The sequence below is a fragment of the Phalacrocorax aristotelis genome, chromosome Z (assembly GCF_949628215.1).
Source record: "Phalacrocorax aristotelis chromosome Z, bGulAri2.1, whole genome shotgun sequence".
Classification (NCBI taxonomy): Eukaryota; Metazoa; Chordata; class Aves; order Suliformes; family Phalacrocoracidae; genus Phalacrocorax; species Phalacrocorax aristotelis.
This window is the reverse complement of record NC_134311.1, coordinates 70,711,658-70,738,209: the sequence shown is the minus strand read 5'-3', so window position 1 is coordinate 70,738,209 and position 26,552 is coordinate 70,711,658. Positions and strand designations below refer to the sequence as shown.

The following is a 26,552-nucleotide window of genomic DNA, read 5'->3' as shown; positions in this document are numbered from 1 at the left end:
CCACATTAACCTCCAGCAGCCTCTCACCTCCGCTCTCTTCTCCAGTTTTCTCATGTCTCATTGCCTCATCTCATCTCCGAATCCTTCCTAGTGAATACCCTTCAATTACATTTTGGAGGGGAAGGACCACAGAAAGAGCATCACAAAGCAGGTTGATGAGACATGTTCAGCTGGACACAGACCACTGCCACCCCCCTGTATTTACAGCCTGAGACATTTGGGTGAGGGCAGGAAGAGCTGTGTTGCCAATCTGTGCAGGTTTTGCAGGGCTTGGGGCGATTTCGGAGGCTGCTTAAATCCAAGTGCCATACAAAGCCCCCAGTCTCCAAATCGATATTACGGATTTGTTGATGCCAGTGGAGGACAAGGCAGCTGGGGACCCTTGGGGACAGCCAGCACACCTCACCCGGCCCCCCCGACTGTCCCAGGCCCGGGGGGGCAGCGCAGGGAACCCCTCTGGGGTGGCCCCTGAGGGGTCCCCCCGACAGGGCCAGCTGCCCCGGCTGCAGGCCGCATTCTTCCACGACAGGATGGCATCCCGTCCCCTGCAGGCTGTGTGCCCCCGGTGCAGGCCGCACCCACCCGTGACAGGACCGGGTCACCCCCGCTGCAGGCCGCGCCCATCCCTGACAGAACCGGGCCACCCTCCCGTGACAGGCCACGCCCACCCGTGTGTCCCGCCCCCGCGGCAGGCCGCGCCCCGCCATCGCAGCCCCGCCCCTGCCCCGCCCCGCCCTGGCCCCGCCCCTGCTCCGCCCCAGCGCGCCACTTCCGGCGGAGCGTGACGTGAGGCGGGCCCGGAAGGGCGGGGTTGGGGAGGGGTGGCGGGGCCGGTCAGGGCCGAGCCTCCGGGTCCCGTCCCCGGTCCCGCCTCCCGTGTTCCGCCGCCATGACGCTCGCCGTCTTCTTCGGGTGCACCTTCATCGCCTTCGGGCCGGCCCTCGGCCTATTCCTCTTCACCATCGCCCGCGACCCGCTGCGCATCATCATCCTCATCGCCGGGTCAGTCCCGGCGCGGGAGGGGCACTGGTGCCATCGCGGGCAGGGGTGTGGGCGTGGACGGGGGGCCGGCACCGGTATCGGTACGGGTGTGGCACCAGTGCCGGTGCTGGTACCAGTATGGGCGTGATGGGGCACTGGTACCAGTTTCAGTATTCTATGGGTGTGACAGGGGCGCTGGTACAAGTGTCTCTGCTGGTATTAATATGGGCATGACAAGGGCACTGGTACCAGTGCCGGTGCTGGTACCAGTATATGCATGTAAGGGCCCTGGTACCAGTATGGGCAAGATGGGGCACTGGTACCAGTGCTGGTGCTGGTACTAGTATGGTCGTGACAGGGGCACTGGTGCCAGTGCTGGTGCTGGTACCAGTATATGCATGTAAGGGCCCTGGTACCAGTATGGGCAAGATGGGGCACTGGTACCAGTGCTGGTGCTGGTACTAGTATGGTCGTGACAGGGGCACTGGTGCCAGTGCTGGTGCTGGTACCAGTATGGGTGTCATGGGCTGCTGGTACCAGTTTCAGTACTGGTACCAGTGTGGCTGTAACAGGGGCACTGGTACCAGTGCTGCCATGATGTACAGGCAGTACATGACCTGTACCGGTATGATGGGGCGCTGCTACCAGTATTGGTGCTGGTAGCAGTATGGGTGTGGCAGGTGCGCTATTACCAGTACTGGTACCAGTATGGGCGTGAGAGTGGCACTGGTACAAACGCCAGTGCTGGTACCAATGTGGGTGTGACAGTGGCACTGGTGCCAGTGCTGGTACCAGTGTAGGCTTGACGGGGGTACTGGTACTAGCACCTGTACTGGTACCAATATGGGTGTGGCAGGGTTGCTGTTACTGGTGTCAGGACCAGTATGGTCATGTCAGGGGCACTGGTATCAGTGCCAGTGCTGGTACTGGTATAGTTGTGATAAGGGCACTGGTACCAGTATTGGTGCTGGTAGCAGTATGGGCATGATGGGGCACAGGTAGCAGTGCTGATACCGGTACCCATATGGGCATGACAGGCATGCTGTTACCTGTGCTGGTACCAATTTCAGTACTTGTACCAGTGTGGTCATGACAGTGGCACTGGTACCAGTGGTGCCTCTGGTACTAGTATGGGTGTGACAGCGGCCTGGTACCAGTTTTGGTTCTGTTACCAGTATGGGTGTGATGGGGCACTGGTGCCAGTGCTGGCACCAATATAGCATGATGGTGCACTCATAGCAGTTTCAGTACTGGTACCAGTATGGGTGTGACATGAGTGTGGGGACCAGTGCCAGTGCTTGCACCAGTATGGGTGTCATGGGCTACTGGTACCAGCTTCAGTACTGGTACCAATATGGCCGTGACAGGGGCGCTGGTACCATTGCTGGTGCTAGTACCAGTAGGGGTGTGACAGGGCCATGACTGGTACTGGCTGAGGCACAATGGGGGGACCAGTACTGATGCCGTTGTGGGTACAACAGGAGGACCACTACCTTCACTCAAACCAGTGCTGCTGTTGCATGTCAGGGGCACCAGTATTGTTTCTCTTACTGGTACCATCATGGGGACATTAGGGACACCAGTACTCATACTGGTGGTCCTCGTCGTGACAGGAACACCAGTACTGGTGGTGCTCATACCCTTGTGAGTGGGACAGTGGCACTAGTACCAGTATGGGTACCATTGTGGGTACAGTAGGAGCACTGGTACTTGTATTTGTATGATTGTGAGCATGACAGTGGCACCAGTACTGGTGTTCATACTGGTGCCATTCTTTGCACAACAGGGGCACCAGTACTGTTATTGTACTGGTACCCTTGTGGCCACCACATAGCGTGGGCACGATGGGGCGGCACTGGTATCGGTAATGGTGTGGGATTGGCGGAGCACTGGCACCAGCTGGTAGTGGTACAGGTGCATGGCTGCAGCGGGGGCACTGGTATCAGTTGGGTATAGTACTGGAACTGGATTCAGCTTGGATATGAGCCTGGCACTGGTACTGGTGTGGCACAATGGGGGCACTGGTGCCAGTTCTGGTTAGCAGTGGAGGAGTGTGGGCACAGCAGTGGTACCAGTATGGGCACCACCTGCCCAGCGCTGGTACCAGAATGGCACTGGTACTGGTAGGAGGGTGGACAAGGCTGGGGCACAGCTGCCAGTGCCAGTACTAACACAGGGGTGCAGGCACAGTGCCGATGGGCATGGGCACAGCCCCGGCACAGCGCTGGTGCCAGCGGGTGCTCTCTCTCTTGCAGGGCTTTCTTCTGGCTGGTGTCGCTGCTGTTCTCCTCCCTCATCTGGTTTATTGCAGTTAAAGCCAGCGACCCCCGGGATGAGCCATTGCAGAAGGGGCTCCTGATATTTGGAGTGATGTTCTCTGTGCTGCTGCAGGAGGCATTCCGATTCCTCTACTACAAGCTCCTCAGGTACGGACATCTCCTGCCCTGCTCCAGCACTGCTGGAAGGTCCTCGTGTCCTCCTGGCCCTGGTGGGTGCTGGATTTTGGCTGAGAGCGCCTGGGCTGGGGGGGATGCCAAGCGCCGGGAGCACGCAGGTGGTACCTGTGTCGGTGTGTTGACCTCAAGTGGGTCTCAGGTGTTGAAGCAGAGCAGCCTTAAGATCTGGAGGACCCGGGTGGCTGGTAGCGTCTTCCTGAATTTGGGACAGGTAGGCTATGGGTGTGGGTTGCTGCAGGATGTGTCACATCCTCTCTGCCGCGGTGTCCAGCACCAGCAGTGCTTCTGTAGCTAGGGGGGATGCTGGGGGGAATCCAGGCGCTGGGAAATGCCTGCTTTGCTGTGCAGGGGACAGAGAAGGGTCAGGGATCTGCCCTGGCCTCCTGGCGAGTCTTGTTCTTTTCTTAGGGATGGTTTTGTGTGAGTGGGGACAGCCTGCAAGTGGTCTTGGGGCTCTGGTGGGGTGGCACATCACCACCCGCCTGGTACTTGGTGCCCATGGCAGCCCAGGGGGAGGCTCCTGGCCTCCAGGCGCCACTGGCCTGGAGCGCAGTGGCTTGTGCTGCCTGCTGGGTGAGCACGCCTTTTGGATGGATGGACGAACAAACGCTACACTGGGGCTGGGCAGGCAGACAAGGGGAGGTGGTGCTGGGGTTGGCGTCCCCAGTCTTCTCAGCGGGTGCCAGGTACATAGGCTCCCACAGCTCCCTGCGGCAGGGCAGTGCCGGAGGCAGACAGGCAGAGGGTAGCAGAGCTCCGTGGAGCAGCCTCTAACACAAACCACTTTGTTTCATTTGCCTTGCCGATCTCTAGCTGCAAGTGCTGCTGTCCTCCCTGGGCTGAGGAGCCATCTGGCGGCCTCCTCACCGCCACACCTCTAGTGCCTAAAAATCGCGAAGCGCACCTCTCCCAGTTTCTCTCCCCAAATAATTTTTTTAGCTCTTTGAGTTCTTCCCTGCACACCCCCCCACCCCCTTTTTTTTTCTCAACATCTTCTAAGAGTATAAATGCAGAGATCCAGTACACCCTCCCAGCATGTGCTTCCCACGCCTGCACTGGGGCTGCTTTCCGTGTGCGGCTGCTGCTTGCTTTGCACCTGATGGTCGGCTCTCCCCAGCCCTTGCTCTGTGGGGCGGGCTGGCTGTCACATTCCTCTGTGGAAAATCTTTCTATGTGGCTTTCCGTGGTTTTCACATGCATGGCTTGTCTGGTGGTTCAGGGTGGTCACACAGATGCTCTCCATTATGGGTGTGGTGGCTTGGTGATGGGGAGGGAGTTTACCAGGAGTGTGGGATGGTGCAGAGCAAGACTGCAGTCCTGTCTGCTCCATCCTGGTGCTGCACCACACCTTGGGAGTTGTCCGGGCTGTGCCAGGCTCCAGCACGCTCTCATCCCACAGGAAGGCCATAGAGGGGCTGGTGGCCCTCAGCGAGGACGGCTGCTCCCCCATTTCCATCCAGCAAATGGCATATGGTGAGTGCTGCACTGAGCAGGCATGCTGACCGCGGGGTGAGGAGCAAGCCTGGGCAGGACTGGGAAGGTGCTGGGGAGGAAAGGGAGGTTTCACACACCAAAGCTGGCTGGGAGGTACCCGGGGTGGCCCTGGGAGGCTCAGGGCCTGATGGTGTCTCTGTCCCGGCAGTGGCTGGTGTGGGCTTTGGGCTCATGAGCGGCGCCTTCTCCATGATCAATCTTCTGGCAGACGCATTAGGGCCTGGCACCGTGGGCATCCATGGGGACTCGCAACTCTACTTCCTGACCTCAGGTGAGTGACCGGCACCCTTTGCTCATGTCTCTGCCCCGCCGCAGAGGCAGCAGACCTGGAGCCTCCCCTCCATGCTATCCCTTTCACGCTGCACCTTCTACCCATCTGAGCTCCTTGCAGTCCCCTGTCACGTTTCTCTGCCAAACCCTTCTTTGTGTTCCCTGTGACCCTCCCTGCTCCTCTCTGCCATCCCTGCCACACTTGAGGTGTGCCCCAGCATCTCCTAGTCTGGCCCAGTAGTGCTCTTGTTGCCCTTTCCTGGCTCCTCTCCATCCCTCCCTGAGCCTGCAGGCTAGGTCAAGTTGGGTGGTTCCCTGGTGATAACCTTGTGCTGCTCCCTGCAGCTTTTATGACCATGGTGCTGATTTTCCTTCATACCTTCTGGGGGATCCTCTTCTTCCACGGCTGTGAGCATCGGCGCTGGTGGGAGATTGCAGCGGTCGTTGTCATGCACCTCGCTGTTTCGGGGTCGGTGAGTAGCTGGGAGCAGAGCTCTGCACTGGGACCTATATTTGGGGTCTGCTGCAGTGCGTGCTGGTGACCGTGCTGGGGGAGGAACAGGCTTCGGCACTAGCAAAGCAGTTGGTTTATGGGACTTGCAGCTGGTCCTTCACAAACCAAATCCTGGAGCTGGTGTCCCCTGTTCCACTTTGTTCATCAGGTTGGTGACACTGCTACCCATCCTATCCCTGTCCTTTCCTGCCTGCTTACCCCTCTCCCCTCCCACATCTCTCCCCAGACATTTTGCAACCCCCTGTACGTGGGCAGCCTGGTGCCCTCCTACCTGCTGATGGCTGCTGCAGCTGCCTGGGCTTACGTGCTCTCGGGGGGATCTGTGCAGAACCTGCGGCGCTTCCTGCTCTGTAAGTCCTGCTTCATAAAGGGGATGGGGGACCCTATGGGTCCCTCTGGGTACAAGGACCTTGGATGGGGAAAGGGTGTCCCTGGGGCTGGAACAAGGGTGTCATCCCCTTGGCTGCCAGACTGGAGGAGAAACTGGATTTTGGGGCTGTAGTCAGGTTATTGCCTCTCCTGGGGGAAGTGGATGGGGTAAGTATACTGGTGGAAACGGACCCCCTCTCCTCTTGGTTCCTGCAGGTCTACAGAGCGGAGCCAGTCCCCACCTGGAATCCTGAGGCCCCACGGGATGTTCCTGTCCCCAGTCACCCCTGCCCTCCCCTCCATCCTGGTGGCAAGAGTGGCTGTTACCTTCTCTGCAATACCTTTTCTCCTGGACTGGGGGACCCTGGCCAGTCCCTGCAGGGCAGGCGCTGGGGTCCGGCTGTGGCAGCCAGCCAATCTGTGTGGCTGGCTCGCTTCAGCGCCCCTTTGGGAGCCCCCAGAAAACCGCTTAGTGTTGGGGAACTCAGCTTTGCTGGCCCCGCCACAAGCGGAGCCCCAGTTAGCCTGCCTGGGAATGATGCTACATTGGACTGCCAGAGGCCTGAGCCCAAAGAAACCCATCGCTACTCCCCCACTGCAGAAGATGTGCTGTGCCAGGGCAGGGGTCAGCCCTGCATTGCCTCCTTGCCACAGAGTGGAGGAAGCGGCTTTGCCAAGTGCTGCTGTGCTCTGGGTTGGAGCTGACCACTGTGGTGCTGCTACTTTCTCCACCTCTTTGCCCAGCCTCACTGCCCTGGGAGCCACAACCCTGGCACTGGACTGCAGTAGCTGCAGTGAGCCAGCATCCTGGTGCAGTGCTGGGGGATCCAAGGGGTCTGACAGCACCCTCAACAGGAGGATGGGGAAAAGATGGTACAAAGGACCTAGGGGACATGGAGGGTGGTGGAGGGCTCAGGAAATGGAACCCCACAGCTGGTGCCGGCACAGCTGGGGTAGGGGGTTCAAGGGGTCATTCCAGTAGACCATTGCTCTGTCCGGCACTTAAAAGGGGATTTTCAGGCCACAGGGCTGCGAGGGAGAAACTGCCGTTGGGCTCAGGGCTGAGAAGGCAGTTTATCCACAGTGGGCTTTTATACCAATAAAAAGAAATACCACAGGCAAGCAGTGTTGACCTCGTGGGGAGGGTGCAAGCACCCTGCAGCAGTGCTGGCAGGGACTTGTACTGATGTGAATGGAGGGGAGACTCAGGCCCTTGCAGATCCCAAGTGCCTGGAGGTCTTGCTCCTGCTCTGTCCCCCGATCAGGGGTTGGGCTCTAGTTTTACTGCTTTGGGGTGGAGGCTGCTGAAAGCTAAAGACCTGCAGGTTCCTCTCCTCTCCCAGACCTGGCCTGTTTGTCTTGGTTTTGGCAGGGTTGTAATGCTCCCAGCTGGAACCACCAGGAAAGGTGGGAGGCAGCTGTGGATCTAGGACTGCTCCAGCTACAGTAGTGCCAGAGGGGAGCTGGGTGGGGTCTGGCTAGCAAGGCAGCAGTAGCTCTGCCACCTTCAGCTCTGCCTTTCTCCAGCTGTACCTAGCCGTGGTTATGTTTTTCCACCGCTTTGCACAAATAAGAGGAGGAAGAAGGCCCAGAGCGATGGAGGGCAGGGCTGGGCTGTGCAAGGAGCCCTGCACTGCTTGCTCTGGAGCTCTGCCCAGGGCATGGAGGCCGATGCTGTCTCAGCTGGTCAGACAGGGGTCTCTATGCACCCCTTTCCTCTGTTGGTCAGTCCCACCAGTGCCTATTCCTGCCCCACAGCATCATGCAAGGACAGCAGAGAGGGCTGGCAATGTGAGAGGCTTTTACTTTTTTTTTTTTAAAGACATTTTTACCATTTTTTGTAAGAAAAGAAGTCTGTATGAGATGCTGCCTCAGGCAAACAGTCCGTGTATGCAGCCCATGCAGCTGAGTGATGCTGGAGCGCTGGCCCTCCCTCGGCATGGCATGGGAGTGAAGGGAGGTGGGTTGGCAGGCTGAGCTGCCAGGGCTGGGACCACTACGGCAGCATGGGGCTCACACGGTGTTCTCAGTGGAGGCTGCTGTGTAGATGACCTTGGATTTGGTTGGTGACTCCAGCCTGGTGGGGGAAGAAGTGGGGGGAGCATTAAAGCAGGCAGAGGGTCCCTGCTAACCCATCTTGCTGCCCAAAAGACCACCCTTAACCCCGCCCAAGGCCTCCCCTTGCTGCAACTCCCCTGCGCTCACCGTGTGTTCTGGCTGCGGTGCTTGTAGATGTACAGCAGGAAGGCCATTGCCGTGATGGCGAAGAGCACCCCGAAGAGCACGGCCAGCACATCCCCTGCAAGCCAAGCACAAGCATGTTACACTGGGGGTGGTCCCTTGCAGCCACCAGCCAAGGGGGATGGGGCACAGCTGGAGCAGGCTGGTAGCCTCAAGGTAGAGGGGACACAAAGGCAGAAGCCTCAGCTGAGCAGGTTTACCTGCGTGAAATGAAGAGCTGGAAGGTCCTTCTGCAGAAGAGACAAAGATGAGAAGATGAGTACCAGCTGCACAGGTGCTAGGGCAGCCCTGCAAACCCACCATGGCTGCCTGTGCCCCAGCTCAGCGCATAGCTGCCAGGAGCCCTCTTTCCCATGCAGGTACACCACCCCCAGCCACCTTCCCCTCATTTCGGGCCAGCCCCTAGCTTACCTGCAGCTGCTGTGCCATCATGACCTGGAAGAGAGACAGTGCAGTCAAGAAATTGCCTGAGGTATTTGGGGAGGGAAGTGTCAAACCACCAGGGCTTCAGGCCGTGCTGCTGTAGCAGGGCTGCCCACAAGACTGCCCATCATCCATGGGCAGGCAGGGGAGAGCTGCCTGCTGGATCCCCAGCAGCTTCCAGCATTCTTGCTGCAGGAAGCCTAGCCCTGACACCCCGCCATATGCACTGAGGGAAGGGGGAGAAAAACAGAGAATCCCTGAACCACAGCCCACACAAAAGCCTCACTGAGCCCAGCCAAAAGCCCCCCCATTGCTGCTGCTACCACCTGGGAAGCAGGCAGGCAGGGGGCTGAGCACTGGAGCAGCCCATGACTGCACCAAACTCTGCAGGAGACCCCAAAGAGGGCCATGGGTTGAGCCCAGCAGGAAGCTCCTGTGGGGACAGTTGCCTGCAGCAAGACAGTGGGCAGCTCCCCGGGAGGGGGCAGCTGGCCGTTGCCAGCCAGGCATCCCACACAGGGATAACTTGGTGGCCGTACATACTGGGCGGGAGCTGTGCCCAACAAATATTTACCCGGCGTGACAGCATTGCTTTTAAACAGCTGCATTATCATCTGTACACGGCTCAGGTATCGCGCGCAGAGTGGCACTATCTGGGGCCGTATCCAGCTGCGCAGTTGCTGTGAGGGAGCCATCGCCTTTGCCCAGCAGCCAGGGTCAGGAGCGGCTCTCCTGAATTGGGGGTGACTGGGGAAAGATCAACAAGCGTGGGCGCAGGAGGTGCAGCAGCAAGCAAAGTGAGACGTGTCCCAACAGTACTCCATCTCAGTGCTCAGTGACCCCAGGGCTAAAGCAGGCAGTTATCAGCACTGAGGTGGCGAGACAACCCCAACAACTCCATGCATGCAAGGCGGGGGACCAATAACCTCATCTGGGAGTATTCCAGGAACAAGGACTTTGTGGCTTTGTTAAAGTGGGGGCTTATTGGATACAATCAGTAAACAAGGAAAAGAAAAAAAGAACAAAAAGGTGAGCTAGGCAACTCCCCCCTCACCCCAGCCTCAGCAGCTGAAGGCTTTGGAACAGCTTCGGCAAAAAAGTGGTAAAAAAGAGGCTTGGAAGTAAATGGAAAATATGATAAAGTATCTAACAGGTTTACCAAAGATAGAGCATGCCAGCCTAACCTGATATCCTTCTTTGATAAGTGATATTTTAGACAAAGAAAATGCGGTAGATTTTATCTCTCCCAACTTCAGTGAAGCATTTGATGCGGTGCCACATGGGAAACTGCTAGCCAGGCTGAAGACCACAGCGATTAAAAGCCTGCAGCCATTAGTGAGCTGGCTGCAGGTGGGACGGTGAAGGGAAGTGCCTTGCACCGCAGTGTGTGGTTACCGAGGCATTGCCCAAGGGCCTGGGACCAAGCCTGTGTGCTGTTGTTATTAGTCACCTTGACACAAGGTGTAGGAAATGCCATCAAAACAGAGAAGGAACAGGGTGTTGGACAGAAAAACCCCAGTGACCTCAGAGAGCAGCAACGGACAAAAATTGAGTGATGCAGAGTGATAGTCACACCTGACAATTACCAGGAATTTCTACTCATTGCTGGAAACCACCAACACAAGAAAGGCCTTCAAGGATAAGCCGAGGATGGGCAGACGGAGGTGCCTCAGGCAGGGGACTGTGTGCCCAGCTGGGTTGGCTGCATGGCCCAACTGGCAGAGTGCAGCCTTCAGCAGTGGTCCCCTGCACTGCCCTTCCGCAGGGTTTGGCGTTGGGGTGCTTGTTGCAAGCCTGTACCTCTGCAGCTCCTACTGAACTCGGCTATTGTGTTTGGGGATGAAGCAGCTAGCTGGGATGCTAGCACCTGGCTGTTTCCCTCTGACCATACATCCCCTAGTCCTGCTAGTGTTATTTCTGCAAGACCAAGAATAAAATAGTTCCTAGGAACCCATCTTCCCCAGGCAGATTGAGAGAAGAGCAGAAATGGGGGGAGAGCAGGACCTCAAGACCAGCGCTGCGGTAAGTCACCGGCCAGGGAGGGCTAATCCATCCAAATGCTATATTAGTGGAAGAGACGCAAAGCCTTGACTCCTGCTCCTCACCCCGTCTCTGCATCCCTGCAGCTGGGTGCAGCGTGAGCATGCTCACGCACTCCTTACCAGAAGGCAGCTGCCTTGCTGAAACCAGGGTGGTCTGGAAACTCGCCAGCACCCGTCGCCCATGCAGGTCCTGCACCAGCCGGTAATTCTTCTGCAGAGGTTTGCCGTCATCGTTCCTCAGGGTCTTCACCAGTATTGACATCTGGAAGGAGAATGTTATGAGCAGAGCAGGGTGCATCCCACCTTTGGGAGCCAGGCAAGCCCCAGGGGACCCGCACAGACAGGTCATGCTCGCAGGGAGAGGCTGGACAAGACCCACCGTGGAGCTCCTTGCCCTGACATACCTGGTCATGAGAGAGCAGCATAGTCTGGTTGAAGACTGTCCACTTCACTGTCTGGTAGCAGGGAGGTGTGGTCAGAGAGCCATTGTAGTGGAAGTAGAGTTTCAGGTTGGCAGGCAGCAGACCTGCAATGTTGAATCCAGGCACCAAGACTTCCTCACCTGAGAGGAGAAACGTCATGGGAGTGACACCAGGGGAAATCCCTTGGAAGGCAACAGGCAGGACCAGCACTACATGTGGCAGGGTCCACACTGCTGCCTCTGCTGCACAAGAGAAAGAGCAGTGGGTTTGCCCTGGAGGCAGGGGAAAGCACGTGCGAGCAGAGGGCACCTTGGAGAGCTGTTTTTGTACAAGCTGTGCAATGGTCTCCCCTTCTGACATATATATGGCAAATGCCTGCTGCAACTTCTCTCTGCTGCGCAGCACTTTTCTCTGCTGGGCTGCAGCCCCTAAGACAAGTACTAGGTGGGACAGGGCCTTACCTTCTTCTTGGATTTTGTACAGATGCCCAAGTATTTCTTGATAGTAAGGGTTCTCCCTTGGCCCGACCTGCAACAGAGACCCCACAGTAATGACAAGGACAGGGGCTGAATGGAGACTGGTTGGTGATGGCAGTGCCAGCAGGGAGGTATCACTCGCTGTGAGAAGTGACCTATCCCAGTGACCCCTTCCTCTGATCAGGGCTGCTTTGCCCTCTGGACTGCCCTCTCTCTCCCCAGAAGCATTTGCACCTTTGCCAGTCCCCAAAACTGTGCCTGACACTGCTCACCTCAGTCCCACCCTGCCCCTGCTCCTAACCCCTTCTCGCCCAGTGCTGATCTATAGGACTCACCTCCAGGAAGGCTCCCAGTACAGCCAGGCCATCTGGGTGGACCATTGCCTCCTTAAAGCTGTCATACCTGGTGTTGTAGTGGACCACGTGGATCTGGGAGGGAAACATGCAATCCTGATGCAGGATGGGCACCTCCGGGAGGTGCTCACCCCCACAGAGCTCGAGCCTGGCAGAGCAAGGGCCAGGAGAAACATGCACCTGTGACAAGCACCCCTCCTAAGACAGGAATAAGCTGGTGGGACCGAAAAAATGTACTGCTGTGAAGAAACAAGCGTGAAGGTCTGTCTGGAGGAACTTCCCCGGTCAGGGACAGCAAACCAGAACTCTGCCCTAGATACCAGGGGGTCATACTGCATAGCTGGGCTCACTTTGAAGACAGCAGCTGGAGAAGGAGGGATAAAACCAGATGGGAGCTGGTAGAGCAGGAGGACAGTGTGTACAGAGTAAACGGTCCCTGCAGCTCCCAAAGCAGGCTGCTCACAGCTGCCCGAGGAGCTGGCTCCCCTAGCCTGGGAACCACCGCAGCTCCTGCTCCATCAACCCAGGACCAGCCTGCAGTGCAGGGACAGGCTGCAGCGCTCACACGTGGCCAGCCCCAGCCCACCTGTGGGCAGAATGTCCTGGAGGGTGGCCTCCTCCTTGCCTCTGCACCGCAGGCTGCAGTGTGATTCTGGCTCGGCACTAAAGTGTGGCCTCCTACACTGAATTCTGCTGCTGCAGAGCTGCCCAGGGAGCAGGGATCCCAGCCCGGGGTTACAGCATTCATCCAGTGACAGCCAGGGCCATGCGCTAGGAGTGGGGCAGCACTCCATCACCTTCCCTGCCCAGCACCAGGAGAGGAACAGGTGAATCTACTGCCACAAGGGCTCCTTACCTCCGCAGCAAAGCGGTGCCCGTTGACGGTGTGCTCAGATCCATGGCCTGACAGGGAGCCCCAGTGCAGGTGCAGTTGCACAGCTCGGTACTGCTGGGCATAGCCACCAGTGATGGCCAGTGAGTCAGGCAGCTCGAGGAGAACTGCAGAAGCAGAATGAAGACGTCAGTCAGTAAAACAGGAAGCCCAGTCCATCCCAGAGGTACACAGAGGAGATGTCTCAAGGGAAAGGGTCACCCTGGGCTTGTGGAAATTGGTCATAAATAAACAAACTTGTTTTCCATCTTTCATGAAGCTATGGACAAGTCAATATCCAGAGCTGCACCAATGTGGCAGGGTTCAACTTTCAGCTTCAGGTTGTAGGACACCCTAGTAGATATCAGCTTCAAAAATAGCTGCTATGAAAATTCTGGAAAGTGAAGAGCCCCTGCAGAGACTCCCAGGGACTAACTCCAAGCCAAATGTTATCCAACAATTTATTCAGTAAGTGAGAATAATATAAAGAGTCTGTGGACAAAATTCATGGAGAAAAATATTGTCAGAGTGGTGAATACCTGCAAGAGCAGGGCAGTGGAACAGAAAGGGCTGCAACACTTAGCAAGCTGGGACCTTTCAAATAAATAAATAGCCTGTGAGTATCTGACAGCACTGGAGCTGGTGACACAGAAGCGTTAAATCTTTTGAAAGCATTTAGAGCCAAAATTTTGCCTCTTTGTGTATGGTAAATGCACACTTGGTTTTGCCTTTTCCTTGAAAATGGTTTAGCCAGCTATCTTGGACTCATGCAGTAGTGTGGCAAATCTAAAAGATTAGTTACCTGGACACATGGCAAAAACATGAGGAGCATCCCTGGACCCTGAGAAAGGCTGTCCTATCCTTGTAAGCACCTTTTCCTCATTTTTAATATCAACCCTTCACTTAAAAAGAAGGAGGAAGGAAACATGTCCCTTAGTCACATCACCGAGCTAGGGCACATGTTTGGGATTAACCACGTAACAGGGCTGTGATGAGTCATTTGTCCTCTCCTCTGTTACCTGCCACTGGGCTCACAAAATTCAAATACGGGAAGTGGGAGACTGCTCCCTCCCAGGGAATTTATCTGCTTTTACATTTCTTTTGTATGTCTAAATCATTGCATTCCTTCTACTAGCTACCTGAGTCATTTTCAGGCCCTTAGAAAGCTTATACAGCCTATACAATTTATATTACAAAAAGGAGTAACTGTACAAATATCTTACTAGACTTGCAACTTTTTATTTATTTATGGCTTTTCATAAAGCAGACTGGTAGTTGCCAGAACAAAAAAGGCACCTTATAAGCATGTGAAAAACTATTTCCTCCCCCCCACCAAAAGAAAATGCTCTGACTGCTTTTCTAAACACCAAGCAACACCAGATGCCAGGGTGTCTAAAATAGCAACTACTGAGCTCAACTAGTTTAACTGTGCAGGAACACTGGGGCAGAAGGCCGTAATATAAAGCTCTGTGCATGCACTGCATGGCTGATCTGACCATGCACAGTGAGTCTGACCTGTTGAGTTTGCTGTATACACAGGTCAGCTCCATCTCACTAGCTCCATCAACAGGGCAAGGAGATGCCTTTTCACACCTTCAATGAGTTTGAATCCCTTTCTCTGCCACCTTTTCTTAGCTTGGAGACTGGTAGACACCAGTGTGCACAAAACACTCAGCTTACTCCCAGAAAAAGCTGGTAACAACCAGGATCCACCATCCCCAGCTGTGGGGTGGCAAGTGGGAAGGAGATGCAGTTTTCCTCCATATCTGGCATGGTGAAACTGAAACTAAAATAATGTGAATAAATTGTGTCCAGACTTTCCAAAAATGTTCTAAAATTCTAGGAAGGAAACAAAAGACCCACAAACATTTCATAAGATCTTGAGATAACATCCTGAAGTACAGACTTAAAGAAGTTGGCCAATGTTGTGTCCTAAAAGACTGAGAGGTAGGTACCTTAAAGGCTAAGTCACATCAGAGACTGACTAGTCCTCTGAAAGTGAATTACAGGGGAGGAACTAGTGGCTGCAAACCTGCATCAGAAATACCAGAGACACATTTTTAAAGGAAATATGAGTTTTAACAAACTCCTGGAGCCAGCCCCCAAAGGCAGTGAGTGGAGAGTTCTCCATCTCCTGGTTTATCGCCTCCACCCAGGAAAGTACATAGGCCTGTAAAGGCTCAACAGCTCAGTGCTTCCCTTTTGGCCTTGAAGGCAACATGACTGCAGCCTGCAAGAAAATCCCTTTCCAGAGCATAGGGAAGGGTGTCAGAGAAGCCTGGTTCTGCTGGAAGAGGCTGAGTGGCCTCTACTTGTGCTCCAGCCTCTGCCTGTGCCTTTGCACCCACCTGTGTGCCCATTGTTCCTCAGCTTGAGCTTCTGGTTGGCAGGCAGGCTGTAGCCAGAGAGCTGGATCGGCCGCAGCTGGGGACTGAAGATGGTCTTGGTGATGTCGATGTTGATGGGTGACTGCATGGTGCCCGCACAGTCCGGGTAGTCCACATACCAGTGCTCCCGGTCTGGTAGAAGGAGAAAGGGAGTGCCAGTGAGACTGCCTGGGCAAGGAGTCCACCAGAAGGGAGGTTTGGTGGGTGGCGGGGAAGGGGACAGGCACTGGCCAGGGAATAAGCCATGTGTGTAAGGTTAGTTTCCATCAAGTTAGCTTGGGACCAGCAATGTGTTGCATGCAGCTGTATCAGGAAAGGTCTCGGAGCATGGTAAGCTGCCAGGAAAGTCTATTTTTGGGGTGTTTGGGAGAGCATGAGATGATCATTTACAAGTGGACTTGGCAGGCTGGGGAGCTGCTGCTCTGCAGCTATTCACACGCTTGCTGCCTTGCACAGCCTGGCCTCTGGCAGGTATCAACCCACTACTTAGCCCACGCTGCTACATGGGTGAGGTACCACAGTGCCGCTGGGATCACACAAGCCCACAGCCTCAGGTCTGTCAGGTTCCCGGCTGGTAACTACACTAGTACGGCCCTGCAAAGGGCCAGCTCACACTGCAGGGGTGGGTGTTTGAACTGCCATCTCTCCACAGTGCCGTAGTGGGATAAGCAGGGCTGATGCCCCAGAAATCTCCCCTTGCACTGCAGGGAGCTGCTTCTAACATGTCTTAGGCCAGTGCAAACCCTGTCTCCTCCGCAGGCCACCCTTTTGCAGGACCCATGTAAAGATGGAGCTGGGCATTAGCAGGTCCAAGCCAGCCCCTGGTCCTGAGCAGAGTGATGGTGCTGGGGCCTGGCCCATCGCTGCAGTGGGAAGGGGTGTTTTTGTGCTAGCACTGCAATGATGCCCATCAGGGGTGCTGTGGAGAAGCCCCCCAGGCTATGATAGAAGGGCAGGGCCAGGCAAGATGGGGAGGGAGGGTGACAGAGGACAGAGGTGAGGACACAAGCTAATCCCTGGGCAGGTCAAAGTCCCAGCACCGGCTGCAAGTCCAGCCTGGAGATCCCAGCTTGCTTCCCCGCTTGGCACAGGATCAGGGGAGCTCCCATTCAGGGAGGAGCTCTGCCCCGAGGGGCATCCCACAACAGCCTGTGCCTGGGGAAACCCCCGGTAGGGCTGCTGCTTCCTGCTCAAATCAGAGCAAACCCTGGCTCTTCAGCCCATCCGTGCCCAGCTTTGGGCACCACTGAGATGTCAGGGACAGACAGGAGGGAAGGGAGAGCTGTGGAGTGTGCACAGGAGTCCTGTAATGATTAACCACAGCTGGCTTAGGCCCAGGGTCTGCCGAGTGGTAGGAAAAAAGCAGGAGTAACTGCAGGGTATTTACCTTCATAGCTCCAGTGACTGTGACCAGGACCTTTAAAAAAAAAAAAAAAAAAAGAGAAGAGAGAAAAAAACGCATGAATGGAAGGGAAAGGTTGGCAGCAAACACACCTCTGCCAGGCAGCACTCCCAGCCCCAGCAGCGGGTCTCTAGGCTCCCACTGCCTTCAATCCCCCTTCCTGCCTTTGCATTCCCACTCCTCCCTCTGCCCCAGCAAGGGGGATACTCCCAGAGGACACTGCCTCCTTTGAGCAGGGCCAGGTCTCCTGCAGTTGTCCTCCAGAGGGAAAACCCCAGGGCTTGATGCTTTGTTATCATCCTTATAATGGAAAAATCAGAGGTATTGGCTTCCGTCACTGAGCAGCTCTACCAGCGCTCTTGCAGCTAACCCAGAGCAGCCAAAACTTCCCACTGACCCAAGACAAAGCGCTTAACGAAGCAGGTCTGCAGCTTCCCTGCTCAGGCTCTGAAAGCAAGAGCAGCCAGGGAAGTGGCTGTCCTGATGGCACTCCTACGATGCTGAAGCCCTGGAGGGTGTGTCAGGAAGAGCAGCTCCCACATCACAAGGAGTTTGAGCAGTGAGCTGCACTGCATTGTGCAGACACCCCCCTCCTGCTGGGGGAAGCGGTTCTGGGACTCACAGCAGAGGAATCAAACGAGCACAAAAACCTTGTCTTCCTCATCAGCAAATGCCCCTACCATGGGGGCAGGCTGCCACAAGAATATGTGCCAGACCAAACACCCAGCTCCTGTCCTGGCAGCCCCCTGCCCCAACTCACCGGACCACCTAAATTCACATGCAGAGCTGCACAAAGGTCCCGCCACACAGAAGCCTATTCCCTGGAAAAAGCAGGGGGGAGGATGGGGGAGCTTGTGCCAGGACCTTGGCACATCCCATGTCACCCCTGTGGCACAGTAGCCATGGCACAGCAGGATGTCCCCTGGTGTGCCCTGAGCCTCCCATGGCTGGGGTTTCCCCCGTGTGGAGATCTGGAGAAAGCAAAATCCACTGAAGCAGGTCCTGAATGTATGACAGTGCTCCACACACTAGCCCTCGCACCATCACTCTCCTCCAGCTAGCAAAGCCCAGGCTCCCGACACATCACTGGAGCTGGCCTCAGAGGTGCCCCAGAGCCTCTTCTCAGATGCCCCTGACCAAACACCTTGGCTATTGCCAGCCCTTCTGCATGCAGCCAGCTCCATGCAAAGGGAAGCCAGGCTTGGATTTGCCCCAGGCAGAGAAACATGGCCCATACGGATTATGCCCCTGCCCTGACTGGCATGACAGGTAATTCATGGGCTGCTCCTCTAACTTGTCCTTACCAGCATGCTTGTTATTGCAGACAGGATGTTGGCACATCCCAGCCCACAAGGGCAGGAGCAGAAGGTGCCAGGTTGTGACAGGCTTGGGGCAAAGGGATGCATGCACCCAGCAGCAAGGGTGAGCATCTACTCCCACTTCCATTAGCTCCCCAGCACACAAGGACACAAAGGAGCATTTAGCAGGTGCAGTCCAGCCCCAATACCATCTCTGCCTCTTGGCAGGGCCAAGCGCCTGCCACCCTTTCCAGGATGCAGGAGGGGCCCAGCAGGCACTGCTCCGGTCCCCATCCCTGCTGCTGGCAACAGCTATCAACAGCCACTTGCTATTAATAGGAGCAGATTCCATCTCAGGGGTGAGAAAGGAAGAGGCACACTTTCCCAGGCCCAGATGTCCTATGCAAGGCCCCAAGCCCAGCGGGATCCTGCCCTCCCTCAGCAATGATCCAGGCATGGGCGCTACTGTGGGCCTTTGGTCCTGCTGCCACCCTGGAGAGCAGATGGCCGTGGCAAAACCAGGCTGGGAAGGGCTGGAGGGTGCTTAGGGGCATAGGGGGTTGCAGAGATGGGAACAGTCCCCGGGGCTCCTTCCAGCATTGCTAGTGACTCACCTCTGCAGTGCTTCTGATGCTCAGAGCAATGGTTGGGACTCACTTGCCCAGGCACAGGGTACTCCCAAAGGCATATGAAGAAAGGGCAGCAAACAGAGGGCTGGGCATGCTATAGCTACCTGCATCAGGAGGAACATGTGTGCCCTGGGACAGGTTTCAGTGCCCTCTCCATGACTGCTCACATGGCACTGCCCTGGAATGCACCCAGCTGTGCTGCAGCAAGCTAAGATTCATCCTACCCACGTTGCTCACACAGAGGTTACCTGGTCCCTGGACACTGATTATGCACCAAAATCTTTCTAGATTACACTGACTCTAGAAACACTGCATGTCTTCCCCCACCTGGTACTATCTGCACAAGATGGTCATGGCTTACAAGAGCTACGTTTGCCTCTTCCTAGGCAGGATTCCCCTCCTGCAGGTGCCTATCAGCATGGGAGTCCCCCCTAGGTGGTACTCACATTGGGCAGTCCTAGCACAGGTAAGGCACAGCAGCCCAGGATTGGCATGCAGTTCTTTGGCTCACTGCACATGCCTCAACCAGCATGGCCTGCCCCAGAACCCCACTTCTGCTCACCTCCACAGATTCTGTCTTGACAGAAAGAAGCTTAAACATGATATTGTAGATTGAGCAATAGCACCATGTTAGCACCTGCCCTGCTGTGCAGCACCATGCCACTCACCTCAGGCTCCCAAATCCCCCATGCCTCTCTGTTCCCACTTCCAAGGGGGCTCTGGACCCTCCCTGCAGCCTCCCACCAGCTCAGCAGCTTTGAACACCCCAAAGGCTGCACCAGGAGTCAGTTTGATTCATCCCAACACAATGAGGTTTAACAAGGGTAAGTGCCAGGTCCTGCACTTGGGTCACAACGATGCCGTGCAACGCTACAGGCTTGGGGAGGGGTGGCTGGGGAGCTGCTCAGCAGAGAAGGCCCTGGGGGTGCTGGCTGACAGCCGGCTGAATGTGAGCCAGCAGCGTGCCCAGGTGGCCAAGGCCAACAGCATCCTGGCTTATATCAGGAATAGTGTGGCCAGCAGGAGCAGGGCAGCGATCATGGATGGTGCCCCTGTACTCAGCACTAGTGAGGCCACACCTCGAATCCTGGGCTTAGTTTTGGGCCCCTCACTACAAGAAGGACATTGAGGTGCTGGAGTGTGTCCAGGGAAGGGCAACAAAGCTGGCGAAGGTTCTGGAGAGCAGATCTTATGAGGAGCAGCTGAGGGAGCTGGGGTTGTTTATTCTGGAGAAGAGGAGGCTGAGGGGAGACCTTATCTCTCTCTACAACTACCTGACAGGAGGTTGTAGCAAGGTGGGCATCGGTGTTTTCTCCCAAGTAACAAGTGATAGGATGAGAGGAAACAGCTTCAAGCTGCATCAGGGGAGGTTTAGATTGGATATTAGGAAAAAATTCTTCACTGAAAGAATGGTCAGGCATTGGAACCGGCTGCCTAGAGAGGTGATGGAGTCAGCATCCCTGGAGGGGTTCAAAAAAATGTGTAGATGTGGCACTTCGTGGCATGGTTTAGGAGGCTCTGGGGGTATTGGGTTGACAGTTGGACTTTATGATCCTAGAGGTCTTTTCCAACCTTAATGATTCTTTGATTCTAACAGACTTCCCTGAGGGTCTCTTGGCACCAGACCCAAGAGGACCCATGAGCACTTATCCACGCACTGAAGCCACACAAGTGTGTTTCCCCATCCCATGGATCTGGGCACAGCCAGGCCACCTGTGCAGGAAGGCATCTTGCAAGCCCAGCTGTGCAGGGTTGGGCTCCCTTGGCACAAGCACTGAGTGCTGCAAGAGAGCATCAAGGTGAGCCCAGCCTAAGTGCTGAGTTGAGCTCTCAGCACCTGCCCCAGTCTCAATGTGGCTCAGAGGAGCCCTGAAATACTCTGGTCCCTTCCATGTGGAGGCTTTTACAATCTTGCAGCCCTTTGCCATGAACATTAACCCACTGCCCTGCCCAGTAGTCAATTTGCATAATTTAAACCTGCCTCCTACACTCCTGCTGGAGCACGTCTTCTCTCGTGGAAAGCTGTGTGGTGCCAGTTCTCTCTGCTGAACTGCTGCCACTCACCACAACAGATGTGGCTGCACCTTGATGGTGGGTGCTGCAGATCTTTGCAGGCTCTGCCATACCTCTGAGCAGCCACAGTCCTGGCAGGGACTGCCAAGCACTCTCAAAAATATGGGGGGAAACAACCTTGCTGCTGCAATGAGCACACTGGGAGATAACATGCAGGAAGAAGAATCCTTGCAAGGGTCCCAGCATGAAAACATAGTAGTGTACCAACAGGAGCTGCCTACCCTTGCAGGCGAGAAAGCCTCCATGCTCAGCCACGCAGAGCCCCCCCGCTCCCGCTAAGAACTAAACACCGCCCCCCTTCCGCTAGCAGCCTGCAATCCAGCCGAGTTTCCCCCTTTCACTCCCTCCCTCCTTCATGCTTTCTCCCCCTATCGCTCGCTCCCTTTTGGCCCTCCCATTTTGGGATACTGGCGCTGCTGCCAAGCGCCAGCTCCCTTCCCTCCTTGACATCCAACACCACCCAACAACACTTTCCTGCCGAGTTCAAGCAGACGCTGCCATTACCAGTGTGCTGCTCGGCATGTCCTGCAGCCCGGGAGGAAGGGTAGGAGCAGCTTTTGGCAGGGTGAGGAGCCAGCACAACTGCAAGCTGCTGCTAATCCCACATAGGAGAGGCACCAATGCAGCAGGCTGCTCCCAGGAGACCTTACCATGGGGACTTAGGGATGGACCATGCACCCAGGGGAGTCAGGATCACTTGCACAGAGCAAGAGACACCCCTCAGCAGAGAAAGGCAATAATGAGGCAGACCAGAGGGTCTGCCCTATATGTCTGTCCCCTCCATCCTCAGCTTTTCACATGTTCAGGGGTACAGAGTCTGAAGCTGCAGGGCACTTAATGCTGAAACACGTGTGCCTTTCACATTGCGGATCCTGCCTGGCAGCAACGCAGCCATCAGTGCTGCCTGCTTGCCTTGAACTCCAGCAGAAGTTCAATGGCTTGTGTGTGGCGGGCAGGGCAACAGGCTTGCTTCTAGCTCAGACATCCTGCTCTCTTATCGGCTGGGCACACGATGCCTTGTGCTCAGCCACAGGGAGCCTCCTCTCCCTACTGAGACCCAGCCCTGGGCCAGACCCAGCTCAAAGCCCTGTTGGATGAGGCTGGTTCACAAGGGGTGCCAGGGCAGGGCCACCTTATTGTGCCCCCAAGGAAGAAGCCCCTGTCTGCAGATCAGTCCCAGGCTGTGGGGGTACCCGTGGACCTCATGGCTCAGAGAGGAGGGAAAGTGGGCTGCTATTACTGATGCTCAGTGAGCCAGGAGGTACTAGGACATGTAGATATGCACAGAGTACAGGTCCCAGAGCATTGATGAGACACAGCAGCGAGGTCCCAGCCTGCAAAACACATTCAAGCACCATGTCTCTTGAAAGCAATAACCTGATTAGGGTACCCAGGCTGTGCCACTGTGCTCAAGTTGCCAGCATCAAGCTCCCCAGGCCAGTCTGAGGCAAGAATGGCACAGGCATGGGGTCTGAACAGTGGGCACACAACCTGACCATCCTTCTGCCAAGCCTCACGAGGATCCCCTTTACAGGAGGGTTGTGCTGTCCCAGCCCTACCTCCACCAGCACAGCCCTGGTTTCTCTATCCAGACACACAGCCCGTGCAGCACCCGTGTCCTTTTAGCCCAGGACACCACTTCATGCACTGCCCATGGGGGCACTCATCCCTCCCAAGCCTGGCTGCATTAAAGCCCCTTTGTGTTTATAAATTCTGACCCACTGCAAGCCTTTGGGATCAGCCTTTAATCTGCCACTGGTAACAGGTCACTGCAAGTTGTTCCTTGTACTCCTGGGGGAGGACTGCTCAGGCTATGGGGCCCAAGACTGGGCCTCTCTCCAGAGGTCCTAGGGTTTGGGTGGAGGAAGGCATGGGGCAGGCTTTACTCCAGGGCACATTACTGCTTGCTGTGAACCCAATTGCCCCAGCAAGTACTAGGGAAAAGCAGAAACAATTGCAGAGTGCTGCAGAGAAAGGGCCATCCCAGCAGAAGGGATAAAAATGGGGAAATCCCAGGGAACAGATCAGTGCTTGCAGCTGGAGAATGAGATGAATAAAGGGTATTAAGCAAGAGAAGCGGGCTTAGCTGGAGGAAAAGGGCATCAGGTAATGAGCAAGAAGAGGACATAAAGGGTAGGACAGGTCTGAATAGGAGGGACTGTAGTGGTTCAGTCTCAGTTGGCAACTGAACACCATGCAGCCGCCCGCTCACTCCCCCCACCCCTCTGGGATGCGGGAGAGAATCGGAAGAGCAAAAGCCAAAAAAAAAAAACTTGTGGGTTGAGATAAGAACAGTTTAATAATTAAAGTAAGATAATGATAATTATTATAGTAATAACAATAATGATAATATAAGGAAAAGGGAAAAAAGGAAAAAGCCAGAAACACAAATGATACAACCGCTCACCACCCGCTGACTGATGCTGCTGGTCCCTGAGCTGTGGTTGCTGCTTCCCCTTGGGGGTTCTGAATAGTGTTAACCAGGACTCGGTAGGCATGGGCCAGGCCCCAGCACATTGTAGTGATTTGTATTTCTCTGGAATTGCCTGGGTGACAACATACTTCCTCCAAATATTCTACTAATTTTTCAGGATTCTGCACTCATGCAGGGGTGAAGTCCCACAACACTGGGGATGCCCACCGTCTTAGGCATTTGCCCATACTATCCCTCATACCCTGCCATGTATAGCTATCAAACCTTGGGGCAGATCTCTGGATGATATTCTTAAATTGCTTATTAACCTTAGACAGAACTGAAACCATCTGCCAAAGCAATACCAGCAGATGTATCTTAAATACCCAAGGAAGTTCAAGATACTGAAAAGTTGTTGTAATGAAGGAGGAAGCATTCTATAACATGGCAGCTAAGGTGCCATTCTGTATTTGCTCCATAAAAAACCTCTCAGAGGAGGAGGTATAATTGCTAATTGTCTCCATGAGGTGGTAGCTGAAGTAAAGTAACGGCTTCCATGCAAGACCTAAATAACAGATAATGCTCAAGGCCAGGGTTTTAATAACAAATCTCCAAAGCAAAACATCTCTAATCACTGCAGAGCACAGCAAACTACAAAAGCCAACAGCAATTTTTAACGTGTACTTCACAGTTAGCATGGATTAGACTGGACAAACTAATATTGAGAACAGATGAATCAATGCTGTGCCCACCAACTGTTATTATCTCAAACCTTTCGTGTCCCACGTTGGGTGCCAAAACAGGCTGCAGTGGGAAAGGGAGTTATGGGTGTCTTTAAGAAACAGTAACACAGGACTCAGGACTCCGGGCAAGCCAGAGGCTCTTCACAGAGCAAGCCCATTGGCAAAGCCTCAGTGACACCCCCCGCAGCTTGTGCTGAGTGCCCAGGGCTGGGGGGCCACTAGGCCTACCTTGTGCACAAGCCTCAAAGAGGGAGCCAGGACATCACCTGGCAGCAGTACGGAGACACACAGCTTCTAGTGCCTGAAGGAACCTTGGTAGGTCCCAGCTGAGACCTGCTCCCTCATGGGACTCCAGCCTTATCTTCAGCCCCTGACACTGGTACAGCGTGGGCCAGGCTCCTTGTTCCCTACCTACCTCCCTGCCACCTCCCATACCTCACCTCCTTTTGCTATCTCCATCCCAGTCTCCCCACCCACCCATCCCAAATCCCACATGGTGCCCAGCCGCTTGCTGCCAGCACACCACACTGGTATGCTCGGTGCCTGACACCCTCCCACCCTGTGGCCTGGGTTACTTCATCTCTGTGGCAAGGACCATCTGCACCCCCATCTCTATCCAGTGCTCAGCCCAGCAAGAGTGGCTCTGGTAAGTAATGTGATTCATTGCAACAACAAAAGCAGCACCGCCAACAAACAATTGCTGGTCCACACCACAGGGCAGCTGTCCTGGCACAGGTCAGGGCGATTCCTTACCAGAGGCAAAACCAAGGACACGTTATGAGGCTGATCCCAGGAAACAAACCCGCGGGCAAAGCTGGGATGAAATGCGTAGCCAGGGACAGGAATGTTCCAGTGCAGTGCTCAGCCCCACGCAAGTAAATGCATGGTGCTGCCCCAGAATCCCTGCTGAGGGCTGGCAACACCACAGTCCCCAGTCAGGAAAGGGATCGAGAACAAAGACCCAGGACTTTCCCCCCAAAACAGTGACCCCGAAATCTGAAAGCTGCCAGCTAGACAGATCTCGGGGGTGGGGGAGGTAAGGGAAGGGGGCACACCCCGAGTTCAGGCACATCCCCTGTTCCTCATCGTCAGCCATGGAGCAGACCCCCACCAACTCCATAGTGGGGCCGGACCCCATCCTCACTAGCCTGCGGGGGGGACAACGCGGGTGCAGGACCAGGCACAGTGGACCCCGCTGGAAAGAGGCTATGCTGCAGGACAAAGGGGACCGGCTGCCATTCTGCCACGCTGGGGTCCGGTGCTGGACCCTCCGTGTGGTCCCAGCAAGGCACTGCTTGCTGCACAGCCCTGACTACCCCCGTACCGCAGCCGCGAGCCTCCTAATCTGATGCAAAAGGGACTTAGTGGGAGAAAAGGGCTGCACACAAGGCAGGGGCCCCCAGCCCCTGGGCAGGGGTCGGGCTGCACAGGAGTTGGCGGGAGAGCGGACAAAGGCAGGGACGTGCTGGGGGGGGGGGGGGGAGGGGGGCGGCCGAGGTAGCTCCCACAGCTGGGTAATGCTGGGGGGCACAGCCGCACAGGGGCACCCCACACTGGAGCACACCTGGACCCCTAACAAGGGTGCAGCAGGAGGTACAGCAGCCTCCCCAAACTAAGTAAAGGGAGAGCTCCCCAGGACCGGGGATCCCACCATTAGGCATCCCAAATCCAGCACCCCATACATTGGGGTGCCCCATGCATCAGGGATCCCAAATCCTGCGAAGGTGGAGAAACACCGTACACGAGGGCACACCAGTCATCACGGACCCTAAACTCAGTATTGGGGTGCCCCATGTATTGGGGTGCCCAGGCACCAGGGACCCAAACCCAGCACCGGAGTACCCCATGCACAGGAGACCGCAAACCCAGCAGTGGGGTGCCCCACGCATCGGGGCGCCCCGCGCCCGGCGGACCGAACCCCTGCTCACCTTTCTCCTGGGAGTGCGGGGGGTCCTTGCTGCCGTGCTCCTGGTCATGGTCTTGGTCCTGGTCGCTGCCGGCACCGGGGCGGCCCGGGGCGGCCAGGAGCAGGAGGGAGACCAGCAGCGCGGCGCGACTCATCTCCAGCAAGTGTGCGGGACGGCCAGCGGCTCCGTGCCTGCCCGCCCGGCTGCGCGTACGTGGGAGCGGGCGGGGAGGAGGCGGTGGCTCTGACTCACGTCGCCGTTACCTTTTATAGAGGCTGGAGGCAAAGTCTGCCGCCTCCCGGCCCGGCCCGGCCAGGTGAGCTGCCCGACCCGAGACTCGAACATCCGACACCCCCGGGGGCTGCCCCTATCCCACCCCAGCCCCCTGCCGGCTCATGCCTGGGGCCCCTTCGCGGGGGACGAGGGACCCCAGTCAGCTCCTCGGACCCCCCAGCCGTGGGTGTCCCCTCTCCTCAGCGGCAGGTGTCCCTTTGTGCTGGTTTTGGCTGGGATAGAGTTAATTTTCTTCATAGTGGCTACTATGGGGCGATGTGTCAACACTGAAAACAGTGTTGGTAACACAGGGATGTTTTAGCTGTTGCTGAGCAGGGCTTACACAGAGTGAAGGACTTTTCTGCCTCTCCCCGCCCCCCGCCCCACCAGTGAGTGACTGGGGGGGCACAAGGAGCTGGGAGGGAACACAGCTGGGACAGCTGACCCCAACTGACCAAAGTGATGCTCCATACAATATGACATCATGCCTAGTATATAAAGCCAGGGGAAGAAGA

At 56.0% G+C, this 26,552-nt stretch overlaps 2 protein-coding genes across 2 annotated transcripts; one reads left to right on the top strand and one right to left on the bottom strand.

The window, feature by feature from the left end:
- Positions 1-776: 776 nt before the first annotated feature.
- On the top strand, positions 777-7,206 carry LOC142050299 (gamma-secretase subunit Aph-1b-like). The gene is made up of 7 exons (XM_075078807.1): positions 777-1,002; positions 3,237-3,407; positions 4,837-4,910; positions 5,080-5,202; positions 5,547-5,674; positions 5,942-6,065; positions 6,301-7,206. Exons 1-7 carry the CDS (start codon positions 890-892, stop codon positions 6,336-6,338), a joined length of 771 nt encoding a protein of 256 aa, XP_074934908.1. The 5' UTR covers positions 777-889; the 3' UTR covers positions 6,339-7,206.
- A 662-nt stretch (positions 7,207-7,868) lies between these two features.
- On the bottom strand, positions 7,869-25,996 carry CA9 (carbonic anhydrase 9). The gene is made up of 11 exons (XM_075078806.1): positions 25,786-25,996; positions 16,687-16,716; positions 15,261-15,431; positions 12,898-13,040; positions 12,024-12,116; positions 11,674-11,740; positions 11,195-11,352; positions 10,911-11,052; positions 8,526-8,555; positions 8,290-8,383; positions 7,869-8,161 (listed from the first exon to the last, which is right to left on the bottom strand). Exons 1-11 carry the CDS (start codon positions 25,916-25,918, stop codon positions 8,098-8,100), a joined length of 1,125 nt encoding a protein of 374 aa, XP_074934907.1. The 5' UTR covers positions 25,919-25,996; the 3' UTR covers positions 7,869-8,097.
- Positions 25,997-26,552: the final 556 nt, after the last annotated feature.